This window comes from Talpa occidentalis, unplaced genomic scaffold (assembly GCF_014898055.3).
Source record: "Talpa occidentalis isolate TD23 unplaced genomic scaffold, MPIMG_talOcc4v2.1 talOcc4.16, whole genome shotgun sequence".
Classification (NCBI taxonomy): domain Eukaryota; kingdom Metazoa; phylum Chordata; class Mammalia; order Eulipotyphla; family Talpidae; genus Talpa; species Talpa occidentalis.
The window spans coordinates 14,097,772-14,115,348 of record NW_023601653.1 but is presented as its reverse complement, the minus strand read 5'-3'; the positions used below and the strand labels follow the sequence as shown (position 1 = coordinate 14,115,348).

Genomic DNA, 17,577 nt, shown 5'->3' with positions numbered 1-17,577 from the left:
CTGGGAATTATGGATTCCTGTTGACAATTTAAAAACTGGGAAATCCTCAGTATGAATTACTTATTGCCCTGGCTCATTTAAAACAATAACCATTTTTATAAAAATTGCAGATTTACCATATTTTAAAATACACTTGGTCAATTTCCTGACATGTTTTTGTGACATTTAAAAAACCATATTGGGACTATCATATAACGGAGAAACTCCTTCTAGCTGAAATCTTTATCTCTATCAAATTCTGCAAACTCAACTTTCTCAGTGAATGACAGTTACTCTCATAACACTTTTTTTTTTGCATTATCATCATCTTGCTGAAATTCTTGAGAATGTACTTCACTGACAATTATGATGAAGACTTTTAGCTCTACAGAGCAAAAAATATATAAACATTTTCTGTCTCTCAGTCAATCTGGAGGCCTACTACATAGCTACAACAATCAAGTTGAAAGATATCATCATAAAGTGTTGACCAGTCTATCAAATTATCATCATCTCTGCTCTAAATGTAAGGAGAAATGGTGTCTAAGGGAAATGCCACATAGCACTAACCTTCGGTCATAATCTCCATGTTACCTAGAATTCTTAATTGCCCTCCACCTGATTTTTTTATCATCATCATAGGTTAAAAGACAAGACATAGGTTAAAAGGAAGACACAGTGGACCACGGTGAAGTGACAGACCAAGGCCTGGGGAGAAGGATGTCCATATTAGAGGAAGCTGAGTGTAGAGTGTCAAAGCTTAAGCAAGTTAGAGCAGGGGGGCCTCCCTAGTGGTGCAAGGGGTTGGGACGCAACCTGTGGAGCAGTCTGTGGCCACTGCAGCACGAGTTCGATCCCCAGTCGCCTGCTGCTCCCCTCAGCAGTGTATTTTGGTCAATCTGCCTGTTCTGTTCCCCCACTCTGTCTCTGGTGGATCCTCCCACCCCCCGCACCTCTGGCCTGTGCCCCAGTTCTTGTAAGCATAAATGGATAAATCTTAAAAAAAAAAAAAGTTCAAGCAGGCATCCCTGAAGAGGGGTGCATGATGTAGAAAGGCCCAAGTTTAAGTAGGGAGAATAGGATGTCCATATAGAGGTGACAGAGGGGAACACCCTGATGGGAGGTGTCTGTCTAAAAAGAAATCCACATGCAGGGTAACCCAGAGCAAGGAGGTTAGACCCCAAGTAGAAAAAAAGGTATCCATCCCTCTGTAAACACCATCTGGCATAGGGAATCAGGGGCTGAAAAGGATGAGCAGATGACTACAGAGGAGAGAGACCTAACAGGTAGCAGAGCCTGAGTGGAGTGAGGACATGGACTCTGGGGGCAGTGTGGCAGTGGAGAGGAGAACTGGTTACATAAAGGGGCGTTTATCAAGTAAGCATATGCATGACATATAGCACAAGTCAAGTTTTTCACTACTAGAGAAAGAATTTGCAAATATAAGAAGGGAGAAATGGAACTGAATCTTGCCTTTGGAGTTGGACAGGTAACGGAGGTATCACCGTTAACTCATAGTTCGGTTTTCAATACATTTAGATAGGTATCGATAAAAATGTTGGTATTTCTATGTGCAAATAAATTTATTTCACTTCCAAGCTGAGAGGATCAGAAAGAGGTGGCACTCAAAAAGCAATGAGTACAACTAGTACCCAAATCTTGTCATCAAAGTACCACTTTCTAAAAAAAGCAGATGGCAGAACCCCTTTAAAATAGGCAGGTTTGCAGGGTTTGGGCTGCCCCTCTTCCGGCCCTATAACAGAACCATGACTTCTTGGAGAAATGACTGATCTGAAGCAGAGAAAGAAATTCCCAAAAGATAACTCAAAGAAGCCATTCCAAAAGGACATATACTGGCTATGTCTGGAACAATTTAAAGCATCCAAATTAGTAATAACACCAACACATTATAACCTATGTGATAAAATAACAAAGTATGATTAGTCCATTCTTGTTGGTCTGCTACTCCCAAGCGGCCTATTCGGCCACCACTTTGTTACCTACAGTTCTAAATCCTAAGCAAGGTCAAAATGATCCCTTCAGTTAGGTACAGGAGCCCAACCCTGCAAGGTGCCTTTCAACTTGAACAAGAGCACAAAACTGGATCATGCTGGGAAGGCTATGCATCAAGAGGTAGGACCAGGAATGCCTGGGGGGCTGAGGACCTATGTATAACAAGGAACCCCAGAAGCTTATCAGTGAAAGGCCTTGTTGATAAAATTAAAACCCTGGCTTGGGAATTAGGGCTTGATCTCAATTACAATACTAAGTCATCAAGCAGATGAGAAGTGCCTGGAGGGCAGATGACAGAGCACCTTTTCTAGTTTCACCCCTTTTTTGTCTTTCTTCCTCTCAATTGATGCTGTATAACTCTTGTATCAAAAAAAAAAAAAAAAAAAAAAAGGCCAGGATCTTGCTCTTTAGCAGCATCCTGCATGATGTAGCCTGCTCCACAACTCCCGTTTCTTTATCAGTGTGGTGTTGCCCAAGGCAACACATTCTTACCTAAATAGATAAATGAAGAAAACTTAGTAAGGAATGGGCTATTTGGTTCATTTAAATGTACCTTTCCACAAAATAATTATTACAAAGAGAAAAAGAGTAATATCCAGAAGTCTGACAGGCCCCATGCTAAGTGATTAAAGTGAACATTATCAGCAAGCAGACAAATCAGTATCACTTGCCACCTACTAGGATTCAATGACCAGAACACAGCATGCCTCTGTGATGCTCCTGCCAAAGATGCATAATCTGAATCTAATCATGAGAAAACTGTAGGTAAACCCAAGTTTAAGGACATTTTATCAAATGATTGATCTACAGTCTTCAAAAGCATCCAGGGAATACTGAGGAACTGTTCCAAGCTGAAGACTAAGGAGGTACGATAACTAAATGCCATACGTAGTTTTGAACTGGATCCCAATGAAACACAAACTGGCAAAACTGGAATGGGATCTGATGAATGTAATGTAGCAACGTTAACTTGTTGCTTTTGGTAGCTGTGCTGTGGTTGTGTAAGGAAATATCCTTTTTAGGAACTACAGACTACAGTGTTCTGGGATAATGGGACGACAGGCTGACAAGTTACTGTAAAATGAATCACAAAAAAAAGTTATTTGTACTGTCCAGCCTTTCTATAATTATGTAATTATTTTAAGAGTTATATAAGAATATTACAGAATTACTTAACCCTGCCTCATGGTCAAATTCAGATTAAATGATGCCATCTAATGAAAAACAGAAGCCAAATATTGACACTGGACTGATAAGAAAAAAAGTTGAATTCAGGAGCTTTTTTACCCTAGTAGTAGCAGATATGTTACAGGGCAGAGAGAGGGGCAGCCCAGACCCCGCAAACCTGCCTGCTCTAAATAGGTTCTGCCATCCGCCACATCAACACAAAACATATGAGACTTTAATGGGAAGGAACTTTAATACAATTGGTAAACAATACAGGAAAGGCAAAGAATATAGTTTCTAAATCAAGCACCCAAAGTTACCTGTCCCCTCATGGGTAAAAGTCCACCTAAGCAGGATAGGCCCAGAGCAAGGCCCCAAAGCCTGCCACAAGTCCAAAGCACCTTCCAGCGGGGACCCACAGAAAAGGTTCAGAAACAACTGGACAAGTCTGGAAGGAAAAGAGCAGAATCAAAATAAAGACAAAAAACGCCACTGTCACCTCCCCACGGGTCTCTCGCCCACATCTGTGTCACCCAGTCCAAGACCAAAAGGCAAGCGCAGTTTCTTCACGTGTCTCTTGGCTCCATGTGCCTCCTCCAGGTCTCCTTCTGGCTCCCCATCCTGCTCCCTTCCTTCCTCAGTCTACTCTGCAGCTTCTGTCCCTGCTCAGCTCCACCCCCCCTTGGGTGGGGCAGGAAACCTGGAACCTCCCCCTTTCCTGGGGACCACCCTGTTATAGATACTGCTACACAGATAACTACTACCTCTCATATGTAACTTTATAAGGGCCTAAAGAGAAGAATATTTCTATCCTCCAAAGCACTGTCACCATGCTGAGCACACAGTATATGCCCTCAAAATATCTGTCAATGAATAATGCTTTAAAAATAAAGATAGAGAAAACATTAATGATAGGCTTGTTAAGAACCCATTAACCTCATAGCATAGCACATACAACTCCAACAGAACACATGTTCTCTCTGTTCAGATTTGCTTTGTCAGGAATGTAGAAGAAACAAACGCTAAATCTTTGTTGACCAGTACCACTCCAAAAAGTAAGCAGAAAAGAGTAATAACTGTCTGGGATCAAGGAAGATTGGACATTATTACCCCTGAGGCCTGTCTTGGTGCCTACACCATTAAAGATTTAGTTTAACACAAAAACCTTTAGGCACCTAAAGAAGTTACTTATTAAAATGCAAATATCCCAGAGTTCCCATCTGCTCATGAAAATTATACAATTATCCCTTGCACAGTCATTAATGTCTTAGCAATAATATAATACCCATTTTGAGTCCCTCCCACGTGGCAAGCACTTTGCTAGATACTTTATATAAATTATCTCTAACCCTTACAACACTACAGAATAGAGTCTGTTATTCCCAATTTATAAGAAAAGAAGACTGAAGCCCAGACCTTAAATAACTTGGTGCTAGTGTCAAATGTCCTTCCAATGGCTGAGTTTTCATTCAAACTCAGGACTGATGTTTTCCATTACATTTTACTGCTTCTTTTCTACTATGCCATCTACTGGCAGTGGAAACCTATGGAGATCTTATGGCATGAGGAGAAAAGATTTAATATTGTTGGTACAGGATAAAACTAAATGAGAGTTTTGAGTTTCAGATAAAAGCAGCCAAAGAATTCCTTGGAGCCAAGAAAGGAAGACAGGCTATGCAAAGGGGTAAAAGAGCACAGAAAGAGGAGATAAGACAGTTCTAAGGACAAACTGCTTGGTCTCTTGGTTTTTCTACAAAGCCTAATGTTAGATTTGTTGAGGTCCTTCAGTTAACAATAAGCCCAGTCAAAAACTATGAGTGCAAATTTATTGGCTTTAAAGAGGTGAATCATAAGGTTCATTAAATGAATTCTATCACGAACACTGTAATTTCCTCTTCTGCATGAAAGGGACTGAATTCAGTTTACTGTTCATGTGGTATCAAGAAGCAAATGTAAAGCAAAATACTGTTTATAATATGAATGAACACAAACAAAAATATTGAAAACTGTGAAGGAAGTTAAATGTTACTATATAATTTTTTAGGAAATGCATTTCTATATACAATTTAAAACATTGATTTTTTATATTTTTATCATATTTTTAAGCCAGGATAAAAAAAATAAAAATAAACCAGGACATACATGACCCCAAAGGAACAAGAAAGCGTTATGACACATTAGAAAGATATCTGGAATTGGCAGGACCTAACTTTGTATCTTGGATCAGTCACTAGCTCTGTAAGTTTGGACAAGTTATTCAATTTTCCTGCTCTTTTGCCCCATATATAATATGGGGTTAACATTAAATACATTTCAGGACAGTTGTGCAGATTGAATATAAAGCAATTAGCATTATATTTGGAATACTAATAATAAGAATTCTACTTCTAGGTATGCTAAGAATATAATTCACAGAAAAGGTGATTTGATTTGTAGACAATGTTCATCCTAATATTACTTATAATGAATTGAAATTATCCAAGTATATAGAATCCAGAGAATTCTTATTTAATAGTATATGCTTCAGATCAATGCTTCTCAAACTTTAGTGTACATAACAGTTCCCTAGGGAAGCTCATAATGCATATTCCTAAAACTCAAACATACAAATTCTGACCTGGTAGGTCAGAGGTGGGACCAGGAAATGCATAGGTTTAACAAACAATTGCAGGTGATTCTGATGGGGGAGGCATATCAGAATTCTAAATATATAGGATACTGTGATGCCACTAAAATAGGGTTATGCCAGATTTTGTAATAACATTTTAAAAGTTTACGACATACTCTTAAATGAGAGATCAAAATGCACTATGGCAGAAGACTTTCCATGTCTTAGTTGTGAGTTGGTGTGGTATGTTTTATACAACTTTTGGAAACACAATCATTTTATTACCATAAATGAGTAACTGACATGAAAAACAGAAGAAAAAAGGTCATTGGCTCTCCATGGCCTTTAGGGCACAAACTCCTTAGAGCATTGCCCAAATTCTTCCATCTCTAGACTAACCTCTCAAAAATGCTCTATATGAAAATATTTATAATACCCAAAATTATATACTATATTTTCACACACTATTACTACATACACATTCTGTTCCTTCTGCCAGAATGGAACTTCCCCCAAATTGTCAGGCTAGCAAACTCCTACTCATCTGAAAGAAGAATCAATCACGTCCTCTCTGAAGTTTCCCCTCATGACTTCTCCCAGCTAAACTTAAGGACACCTCCTTCTTGCTCCTAGCACTCCTATAACATTGTTTGGTACTTTCTCTATAGCACTCCAGGTCATACACCTTGTATTTTAATGCTTTCTTTACATTTTTTTACTCTACAAGTACCGGGGGAGCAGGTAGAGATGATCTCATTCAATGTTAGCATCCACAAGGAACTGAACACATACTTGTTAAAATAATGAGTGATCATTGCTTGCTATCCCTGTTCTTTGATGTCAGTTCCCTATAAAATCCTGATTCACTTGTTTAGCTTGGAGAGTGGCTGGTTTGTTGATTCATAACTTTTAGCTTAAATATACCCTAACACATAGTAGACAATGTACCTATGGGGGAAAAAAAAACTCATGAGAAATAGTTCAGCCATTGTCCATAATTCATCTTCAAAGTTTCCATCCACCTTCATGTGAAAGACTATCTCCTCACTAACCAAAGCAAGCTGACAGGAAGCAACTCTGTCCTGGACTACCCTGCTGGTGTTTAACAGGCCAAAGAACGCCTCTGCATAATTCCTGCTGGTCCTCTTAAACACACGCCCACTAACTCCCAAGTCTCCACACTAGCAGTAAAATAGTTACATGCAACAGGAGCAATTCTGTAAGTGAATATAGCAGATATTTTTAGTATACTCAAAATATAAGATCCTTTATTTAGCGTATTTATATGATACCTAAACATTCCAAATGCAGATTAGTAACTACAGAGAACAAATGACAACTCAAAATGGCTCAAGAAGTCTTTAGTGTGGACGGATGTTAATTGGGACCCAGGGGTCAGAACTTCAAATGCTCCCACCCCCATATAGTGAAACATAGGTATATGGAATAACCTAGACACTGAAATCATCTTCTAACATGACATCTTAAATAAGAAGAAAAGGCACTTAAAAGAATATGATTCCCAAACCCATGAATCTCAAATCTTATTAGATAGTAAAGATCTTGTACAATTCTATTCCATTTGCCACCTGTGAGTATATAACCATTTTACAAATCTAAGGGAATAACTTCTGGAAATCAGCAAATGATACACCATATGCCATAAGATGAGTATATAACATATCCAATAAAAACTTAGGGACTAAATTGCAAAAAGAAACAGTTTTCCAGCAATAATCTACAATATCCCATATCTCTGTCTCCAGTTCAAATCCTTTTCCTCTTTGACAGCATCAGCCTTAAAAGTTGGAAAGATAAATGATCACCTTTATCCAACCTTCTCTGGCAAACCCGGCAAAATCAGCACCAGCAATTCTGCCACAAGAGCTCCAAAGTTGTGAGGGAGGGGGGTACGTTGGCCTAAAATTATGTTTTCTCTTTAAATTAAAATACTAAGAGCTTCTTCTTCCTAAAATCCTTTACCAATCAATCATACGTGATCATGAATTAATTGTCAGTTCCCACAAGTAGTTGTTGATGGTAGTATAAAATTCAGAAAAATACAATGACATTAGGTGATGAGATTGAAGGAAAAATTAAAGCTGAAGTAAGTAGGAAAGAAGAGACATGAAATCAAATGCTGTAAACCCCTCAATTTTTAAGATCCAATATTTGTTCTTCTTAGTCTACTTCTCATTAAACAGGCCATTCCAGCTCTACTCCTCATACAAAATCTGCTTCTCCTTAGGAGAGGGACAGGTGGCACTAAAACTAGAGCCTAGGAAAACTTTTAGTGATTAGAATGGATAGTCTTTCTTTCTAGAAAAAGAAGTTTGGGCAAGAAGGGTTAAAGTAAATGTGGTATGGGGAACAGAAACATCAAGCAGACAAGAAACAAGATTGGCTTTTTATGTCCACATTCATCAGTCAAGATTTAATCTAATTTCTTCAAAAAGTGGTGACAAGTCTAGGACAAATGTTTCAGCTCATCTTAGCTAGAAGTAATTAAGCACTTTAAATAAAGCTGCTCCCACAACACAATAGGAAGCAAATAACTACAGCATAACTGAATCAAAGTTCCATTTTCCAAACTCATGAAGACGTGCTGTTCAATGAGAAAGCATTATCTATAGGAAATAGGTTCAAATGAACAACTGAGGAAAAATTTATCCTTGATCATACATTTCTTTTAGATCCACTCTCAAATGTCATACAATTTCAAGCCTCATCAAAATAAAATAGTTACCAGAGAGGATTGAGAGGAGGAGAAGAGGTAATAAGGAAGATGATAGGGCATTGGCATGGGAGTTTTGGTGGAAGATGAGTGAAGTATGTGTACTATGGAAGTGTGAAGTTGTACTCCCAAAATTATATAGTTATGTAAATGATTCGTAAATCAACAACATCTGAAAGAAATTTCAAGCCTCATCCAGATTTAACACAAATGCAGAGTTCAGAGTTCACTTGCTGTCCTACTAATGCAAAAGAAAGAAAACCATACTTTTCGGAGAGATCCTAGATCTGTATTAAGAGAATTCACTGGGTTTTCAACTGGCATGTGTCTCTGCCTGACATATGGTTTACATGACCATGCCATCACACAGACGAGAAAGAATTGGAACACAGATGAGTCTACTGTGTAAAATCCCTGCTTTTTTTTTTCAAATGTAAAATATTCTTCCATATCAACATGTGATGACTAACCAAAACTCATCTTATTTTAATTAACTAAAACTATGCTGCAATATGTTCAAAGTGGAAACCAAATACACACTATAATGTGTTAAATGTTAAATGCTTTCAGGTTTTTCAGGTTGAAATTATTCTTTTCTAACTCATTTGAAGTATATTCTGTTTCCATTTCCAGTTAAGTACTTAGGAAGAATGTCATCTAACAGGTTCCTTGAAAGATTTTCCCAAAATTACTTCAAATGCATAATTCAATTATTACAGTATACAAATGAACTAATCAAATTGTGTATATTGTCACATGAGAGGTAAAATTGCTGAAGCCATACTGTTGAATATTCTAAGTTTCTCATTCATGTCATGTTCGACCCTAAGGTTAACTGTGAAAAAATCATTGAGACAGGGCCTCCCTGGTGGCAAAGGGTTAAGATGCAACCTACAAAACTGTCCGCAGCCACTGCAGCACAAGTTCCTTCCCCAGCCAGGGAGCTACCCACATGGCACAGCAGACCTCTCCTGGCTCACCCACTGTTACCTTCAGCAGTGTATTTCAGTCAGTCTGCCTGTTCTGTTACCCACTCTGTCTCTGTTGAATCCTTTCACCCCCAACCCCGCACATCTCTGGCCTGTACCCCAGCTCTTGTATGACTAAATAAATAAATCTTTAAAAAAAAATCATTGAGACACTTGGAAATGGGCACTATAAGACTGGACAAGTTGATAAACAGGCCAATTACAAGCAAGGAAGTTGTAACAGTATTCAAACATCTCCCAAAAAGCAAAAGTCAGGAACATGTGGCTTCACTAGTGAGTTCTACCAAACCTTCAATGACGGATACATATTCTCAAACTTTTTTAAAAAATTGAGACAGGGCCTCCCAGGTGGCGCAGCGGTTGAGTGCTGGGTTGCGAAGCTGCCCGCAGCCTCTGCAGCACCAGTTCGATCCCAGACCTCTCCTACCGCCTGCTGCTCCCCTCAGCCGTGTACTTTGGTCCTTCTGCCTGCTCTGCTACCCGCTCTGGATCTGGTGAATTCTCTCACCCTCCTGCACTTCTGACTGAACCCAGTGCTTGTATAAATAAATAAATAAATCTTAAAAAAAAATAAAAATAAAAAATTGAGACAGAGGGAATAATCACAAACACATTTTACAAATACGAATACCAACATTACCCTGATACTGAAACCAGACCCACACCACAAAATAAAGAAAATTACATCACTTAGAGGAGGAACATAGGAAAACCATTTAAGGGATAAGAGGGAAAAAGACAAAACTAGCAGACAAACTATAAATTGGAGGCATCAGCATGGGAGGGGGAGGGAGAGGAATCCAAACAGGGAAGGAAAGAGCAGAAGAGAATATGGTGATGGTTCACAGGTGTCTTGATGGTGGTAATTTTATGGGGATTACGCCTGAGAGCAGAATGACTAAAGATGCAAAAAACATAAATATTTTAAAATATTAAAAATAAACAAAACTTTTTGGGAAAAAAAGATAACGACAGACCAATTTCCCTGATGAACACAGATGCAAAAATCACCAACAAAATCTTAACAAACGAAATTCTGTAATGTATTCAAAAGGATCATACCCCAAGTGGGGTTTATTCCATAGACACAAGGATGTTTCGACATCCAAAAATTAATGTAACTCACCACATTAACGAAAGAAAAGATAAAAGCCACAGGATCATATCAACAGATACTGAGAAAGCATTTGATAGGATTCAGCACTCATTTATAATAAAAATCCTTAAAAAATAGGGATAGAGAGACACATAAACATACCTCAGCATACAAAGACCATCTATGATAAACTCACCATTAATATCATTCTCAGTGGTGAAAAATGGACTGTGGCAGAAGACTTTTGAAGTCTTGGCTGTGAGTGTGATATAACATCACATGAAGGCTGTGATCCTAAACCTCTAAATCACATACAGTTTTGCAAACCGATGTTACCTCAATAAAAAAATATCTTTAAGACATTAGTTATTTTATACAACTAATAAAAAAGAAAAAGAACTGGTTTAAGTAATAAGGGAATTTTTTTTAAATAGACAGATTGAATAGAAGTCAGAGCTGCCATGATTCCTTGCAACACATCAGCTTCACAGTTTTGAAGAGGGATCTCAGAACCCTGCTTAGTAGACAAGGAGGTCAATACCAAAATTCCCTCTCCTCTCTGCTCACACCCCATCATGCAGCTGGCACACTGTTCACTCTGGCAGACACAGCTCCCTGAACATAATGGTGCAATCACTGCTTCAAACACCATTACTATCTAAAATAGATAACCCACTTGTAACTTGACTATTTTTATAGATACAACATTTTCATGCAGTTTAACTGCTTTGTTTGTGATTTATTCCATTTAACCAGTGCAGTTTCCCTGGAAGTATCTTACATCAGAGTAGCAGTAATTGGTCCCAGAACTGCACCAGTAGTTATGAAAATGACAATACTTCCAAGTTGCTTCATCACCTTGTACCTATCACCAAAAGCTTCACGAACTAAATCCTGAATCTGAAAAATCCAAAAATTTGTAAGAACTTTGGTTTATTTGTCTTGGAAGACAGAAGATTATTTTTCCCCGCCTTCTTATTGATTTGCTTTTTCATATGAGGATCTTGAGAACTGCATTCTTTACATTCAATGAGAATTTTCTAAGTACACTTAATAAATACTGGTCTATTTAAGGCATTGAGAAAAATAATTTAAGGCATTAAATATTATTAAATATTAAATTATTTAAGTAATTATTTAAATTATAAAAATTATTTTAAAATTTAATTTAAAAATTAAATTATTTAAGGCATTAAATAATTCATAATCTAGACTTCTTGAAAAGGAAACACTTTAAATGGGAATTATTTTTGTTTGGGTTAAAATAAAACGACTTTAAAATGTTTTACAGCTGATTCATTAAAGATATGTTAAATAAAAATGAAATCTCACATAATTTAATAAAAGGAAGAAAAAGAGGGATGCAACTCAATTTGAGTATTCTAATGAGCTCTGAAGAGCTCAGATTTCTTTAAGGATGAAAGAGGGTGGTAGGGATATAAATGAAAACAAACAGAAGAGAAGTACATACTTGTCCTGGAAATATGCTAATGTCCCTGTCAGCTAAGTTTAAAAAAATAAAAGAGGTGTAAGAGTTCACTGCTACTGCAGTAAAATAAAAACTGTGGATGCTTTCAAAACACAAGAAAATTTCCAATGACATCTAATAATTCCCAAAATCTGATTCTCCTCAGCTTATATTTTACTTCTATCTTCTCTAGTATGATTCATTTTCAAACCAGAAAGGAGAAAAAAATAATGTTCAGAGATGATAGAAACTCCAAATAGACAGAGATCAAGAGACACTGAACTGCTTTAAATGAGTACAGGTATCCAGACTCAGAAGATTAAAATGCAAGAGGGTAGAAGAAATTTGCATCCATATAAGCATCATCAATGGTTCAGAAAATTTGGGTGGAATTTATAGACTTAGTACTAAAGGGATAAATCAAAGGAAAGTGATAAATAGAACACAGTGTTGATTTAGAAAGGTAATGGTGAAATACTTCCTAATATTCCCTTGGATGTGCTAGAGATAAATAGCTAAGTTATATTAAGTGGCTTCGATGATAAAAGTATCACACATGAAGATTACTATGTTTAAATTTTATACAAATTCAAAGAAAAGGCCCTTCAAAATCTATTATGATCTATTGAGTTTTAGAAAACATGATTACCAAATCTACAGATGACCAAAAGGAGCAAAGTAAACACACTAAAGATAGAGGTCAAGAGGATCTAGGTAGATAGTATAGACTAAAACAAAAAAGATTAATAGGAATAGGAATAATTAAGTTCAAGCAACACTTTTACAAGTGTACAGAGGGGAGCTTTGAATTAGCAGGTCACTAAAAAAAAAAAAAAACTGTAAGTTTTAATTGACCATATGCTCATTTTGAGCCAAAGCCATTAGATAGCTCAGAAAATCTTGACCCCTACTAACATAGGTCTTAGATCAATAATAGGGAGAAAATAATTTCTCTATATAATGTTTTAAATAGCTGCTGTTTTATTTTCAAAATAAAATTTACCCACCATTCCATCATACAAAGATGAGTACTATTTACATTTTAGTGTTTGCCATTTCAGATTTCTTAATGCACATTATAGATGTTCACACAGTTTTTCTTAAAAAAGGATCTAATGCTCTTTTGTAGCTTGTTTTCTTTTTAATTCTCAATTTAACAGTTTTACTAAGTCCCAGTATATACTATTCTAGTCAAACAACAGCCAGTGCATTTTATTCATTTCTGGTTACCATATTTTAAGTGGGTCAGTGCAAAGTTTAAGCACATGCAAAGAAAAAAAAAAAGACGGTAATGAAAAGTACAGAAACATAAGTTTTTATCACCTATACTCTATTGCCACAAGACAAGTTGATGAAACCTTGCAAAAAAAAAAATATAAGAAATCAATATAGCTAAATGCATGAACCTAAGGATCTGTCCTGGCAGATGACCCACATAGCCAAACTAGTACCAACTGCTGGAAATTACAGGGAGGTGGAATTCAGCTCAGCAAAAGGAGAATTTTTTTAATAATTAGAGCTGTCAAAAAATGAAATGGATCTAGTCATTGGAGGTTTTAACAAAGACTGGAATAATTAGTAACGGATATTAGAGATATTTCCTCTAGAAGAGAAACTGAATTAAAGGCCCCTTTCCATTTAAAAATTCTGTAATTCTAATGGAAAACTTACAACAGAAATTTAGTTCCAAAACAATATGAAACAAATACTTAGGAATTAAGGCTTAGGAAACAATCAAGTGCTTTAGAGCTAATGAGAAATAATAACAATACTAATGGTGGACACTAGTGTGCTAAATGCTTTATATTCACTTATACTTTGTTTGATCCTTAGGACAACCCTATATGATAGGTGCTATCACTGTATCTGCTTGATAGAAGAGGACAGTGAAATGTACAGATTTTTACGTCTGCTCAAGATCAATCTCCTTTTGAAAACTGCAGTATCGTTCCAACATACCTGATTCCCCACCACATAGCTATTGCTCATTTAACAGTTAATATGTAATCAAAGTCACCTTCAGAAATGTTCTTATCCAGATCCCCCAAAGGGCAGTCACGAGACATTTTTTTAAAAAAAGAAACAAAAACACAAATTTTAAGAATTTTTAAATTATTACAGCAAAAAAAAAAGTCCAAGTTAGACTATCTAAATTTGCCACACAGCGTAAACTTTTATAAATAAGCGATTCAATGAGTAAGACTTAAGACATGATAAAGTAAATTTGCATCACACAACTTCAAATCCTTGTCATTTTTAATCAGTGACTTTGGGGGAATTCGTAATATTTCTCTCTTCAGTCCATCTGCGAAATGAGGATCAGCCTCTTAAGGCTGATAGAAGAACTAAATGAGATGACAGATGTAAGCATTTAGCACAGGATCTGACACTGTTATTACACAACACAAGTCATAAATAGGACGGGAGAGCACCAAATCTATTCCACAATTCATCCCAAAATATTTAAAAATTTCAAAGTGTCCTTATGCTGGAAGGGGCAGGGGCCACATTTTCCATTACTGTTTCATAAATCTCTGATGATAATCACTTGTGAGACAGACACAACTAAGTCAACTGCGCCTTTTTAGGAAATTTCATTTGCTGCAAAGGATCAACTTCAACTCTTGTTTTCTTACAAGACACTGTTTCAGTTGTTTATTACCTGTGCAACAGATAAATGAAAGTTGACTGGTTTTGATGGACTTCAAACGACGCTAATGAATATGGCTTTTTAGGTTTCATTGTTTTCTGTGTGAATTCTTGTTTTGGAGCTTCTACATCTACCTCTGACAAGATCAGCGAGAGACAACCTCTCATTCAAAAAGTACACTGTGGATCAAATTTTGATATTTTATTGAAAGTGACTTACATTAAGTAGCTGGTATTTTATTCCTAAAATTTGACATCTAGTCTCTTTTAAAATGGCACCTTGAGAAAGTATTTAAAAGATGTTTACCGTTGATTGTAAGGTCCTTAAAATACCATTTATCTCAATGAAATTAACTGAAATTCTCAAAAAAATTCTTCAACACTTTTGCAAAGAAATTGTTTTTTAGAAGTCTCTTTCAGCATATAGGTTTCCAGTCAGAATCATTTTTATTACTGATATAGTATACTGGTAAACATACTTACTTTACCTGCAACTTAAAATTGTAACCAGGTAAACTGCTTTTATATAAATTATCTGTGACTAAAGTCAATTATTAGAGCTATAATCTGAAATACAATCTGAAAGGAGAGGTGTGAAAGTGAATTATTTAACAAGGGAGTAAACACAAGAGCCATCATTTCTAAGACCTATTGAAAAAAAAAGTCCCATAAATATTCATTGTTCTGAAGTGAACTGTCATTCCAATAAAATGTCATTGTCAACAAGTACAGATGGTCACATATGGAGCTTTTTAAAACCCCATCAACTGTTTTTCAACTAAGTTCATTTCACTATAGTATCTCAGGAGTTGTGTTTTCATTTTCCCTATTAGCCAGTACCGTCTGACCATGCAACACGAGAACTTGTTCAAATAACACAATGGCATTATTCAAAAGTTTATATTAAGTAACTGTCAAGAGTGGCATGAAATAGTTTTGAAAAATCAAAAAAATCAATTGCACTTTAAAATGTTGTCACAAGTCCACTTGGGATGTTTACGTGATGTTTTAGGGTGAAGACATGAATGATGAGCCACAGTTTTAGAAACTAAAGTGATTTCCTTGAATTTCTTCTAGTGAATATTCTCCAGGCTTCCTCCCTCCTGGTCGATTTCCTTTGCTCATCAATGCAACTTTGAAGTTAACAGCTTTTCAAATATGCAAATCAACCCTGCTATTTCTAAGGTACTGCCTGCTGAATAAAGACCTTGACATTTTTTTAAATGTCATCTTAGATTCCCCAAGCAATATCAGTCTCACCTGCAACACCTTCTCATTAAAAGGCCTCCACCACATTCCATACACACTGTTCCCATCCTGAGCTGGCATCCTTCATCCTGAGATTTAATAGCCAAGTTTCACTCAGCTAGTCCAGGTAACTGAAAGTACTGCTGGGGCTGGCTGCCTGACTGGCCTCATCAAGTTTTACACACACCCTGTACTGATGACATCTCGCCACAAGGTTCACTTTCTTCATTTTATGGGATCCTAATCCACAGCACAGCAAATGCCTTCTGCAAGAAAAGGTAGCAGCCACCAAAGGCTGTGGCTTTTGCAGGGTAATTGCATGCACGCAGTAGCTTCTCTGCCAATTTTACTTCAACAAAACAAAACAAAAAAGGCTGGGTTGGAGGCTGAAAAAATATATATATGCATTGATGGAAAGCGGGTAGAAGGTCGATTTTCTCCCAGCAACATGTACAAGTTCTGCACCACAGCTCAGAGAAAAGTAGCTCCTGACGCATTGATGGAAGGTTATTTTAAAATTACTCAAAGCCTCGAAGGCATCAGTCTGACGGGGAGCCTCAAGCCTGCTCTCCATAGAGTCTGCTTTCCTGCCTGATTTAAGAATGAATCGCGGACAACCTGCAGGTGCCATAAGCAGGAGGAGGTCGTACCCACCACCATGCATCACGAGGTAGGCAACCCCGACACTGCTGCCGCGCTTACCTTAGCAGATTAGACAGGGGCAGGGGTCCGGATCCACCGCCCAGGATCCCTCCTTTCCTGCCAGACAGGAGTTTCTCCACCAGAGCCACATTTCCCGTGCGAGCAGCTTCCAGCAGCTCCTGGTCCTTCCCCATAGTCTCTCACCGACTCCTCCTGAGTCCGCTCCCCCTCCGGGGCCTCCTGCCCGCCCACCCCCACTCCCCCAAATCCAGGGCCCTCCCCGCCCCACCCTAAAATAATGCCAGGGCTTCAGCTCGCTGGGAGCCCCGCAGCCCCGCGCCGGGCGCTCCGCTCTCCTCTTCGGGGCGCAGCTTCTACAATGGGGCTCACACCATGTGTTGGATGGCACAGGGGCCGGCCGAGCCGGGAGCCGCGACGCGCCCCCACAGACACTCCCCTGGATTCTCGCGGCCTTGCTCCCGCGGGTGGGGCGTGAGGGGTGGGGGCCCGCGTGCTTTGGAGGCGCGGCAGGAGGATGCTGAGGACTGGGGGGGTCGGCGGCGCAGCGGCGGCGGCCCGCGCGCCCGCGCGCCCTCGCGCCCGGCCGGCCCGCGGGGGGCTCTGCGGCGGCCGAGGGGCGCGGCGGCCGCGCTGGTGGCGGCTCCGGCGGCCGAGGCCGGGCGGCGCGGACGGGGGGCGGCGGGCGCGTGCCGCGGGCTCGGCGGCGCGGGGCTGGGGCCGGGCCGGGGGCGCCGCCCGCGGCTGGAGGCCTGGCGCGCGGGGCGGGCGCGGGGGGGCGTGTGCGCGCGGGCAGGTGCGGCCCGGCCGTCCCCGGCGGGGCGGGGGGCGCGGGCGGGGGCGGGGCGCGGGGCGGGGCGCGGGCTGCGATTAGCTTGGTTTTCGTGGGCGGGGACCCGCCCTCGTCCAGTCTCCTTGGAACGGCGTTAACCGTGTGAGCCCTGGAGTTGTCGGGGCTGCAGCGCC

General features: G+C 39.0%; 1 protein-coding gene across 1 annotated transcript in view; it reads right to left on the bottom strand.

Moving 5' to 3' along the window:
• Nucleotides 1-16,815, bottom strand: part of ANKS1B (ankyrin repeat and sterile alpha motif domain containing 1B) — a 793,190-nt gene extending 776,375 nt beyond the window's left edge. The window contains exon 1 of the mRNA XM_037513805.2: nucleotides 16,654-16,815. Within this exon, the coding sequence (XP_037369702.2) occupies nucleotides 16,654-16,787 (134 nt within the window). The 5' untranslated portion in view covers nucleotides 16,788-16,815. The remainder of the gene's footprint in view (nucleotides 1-16,653) is intronic.
• Nucleotides 16,816-17,577: the final 762 nt, after the last annotated feature.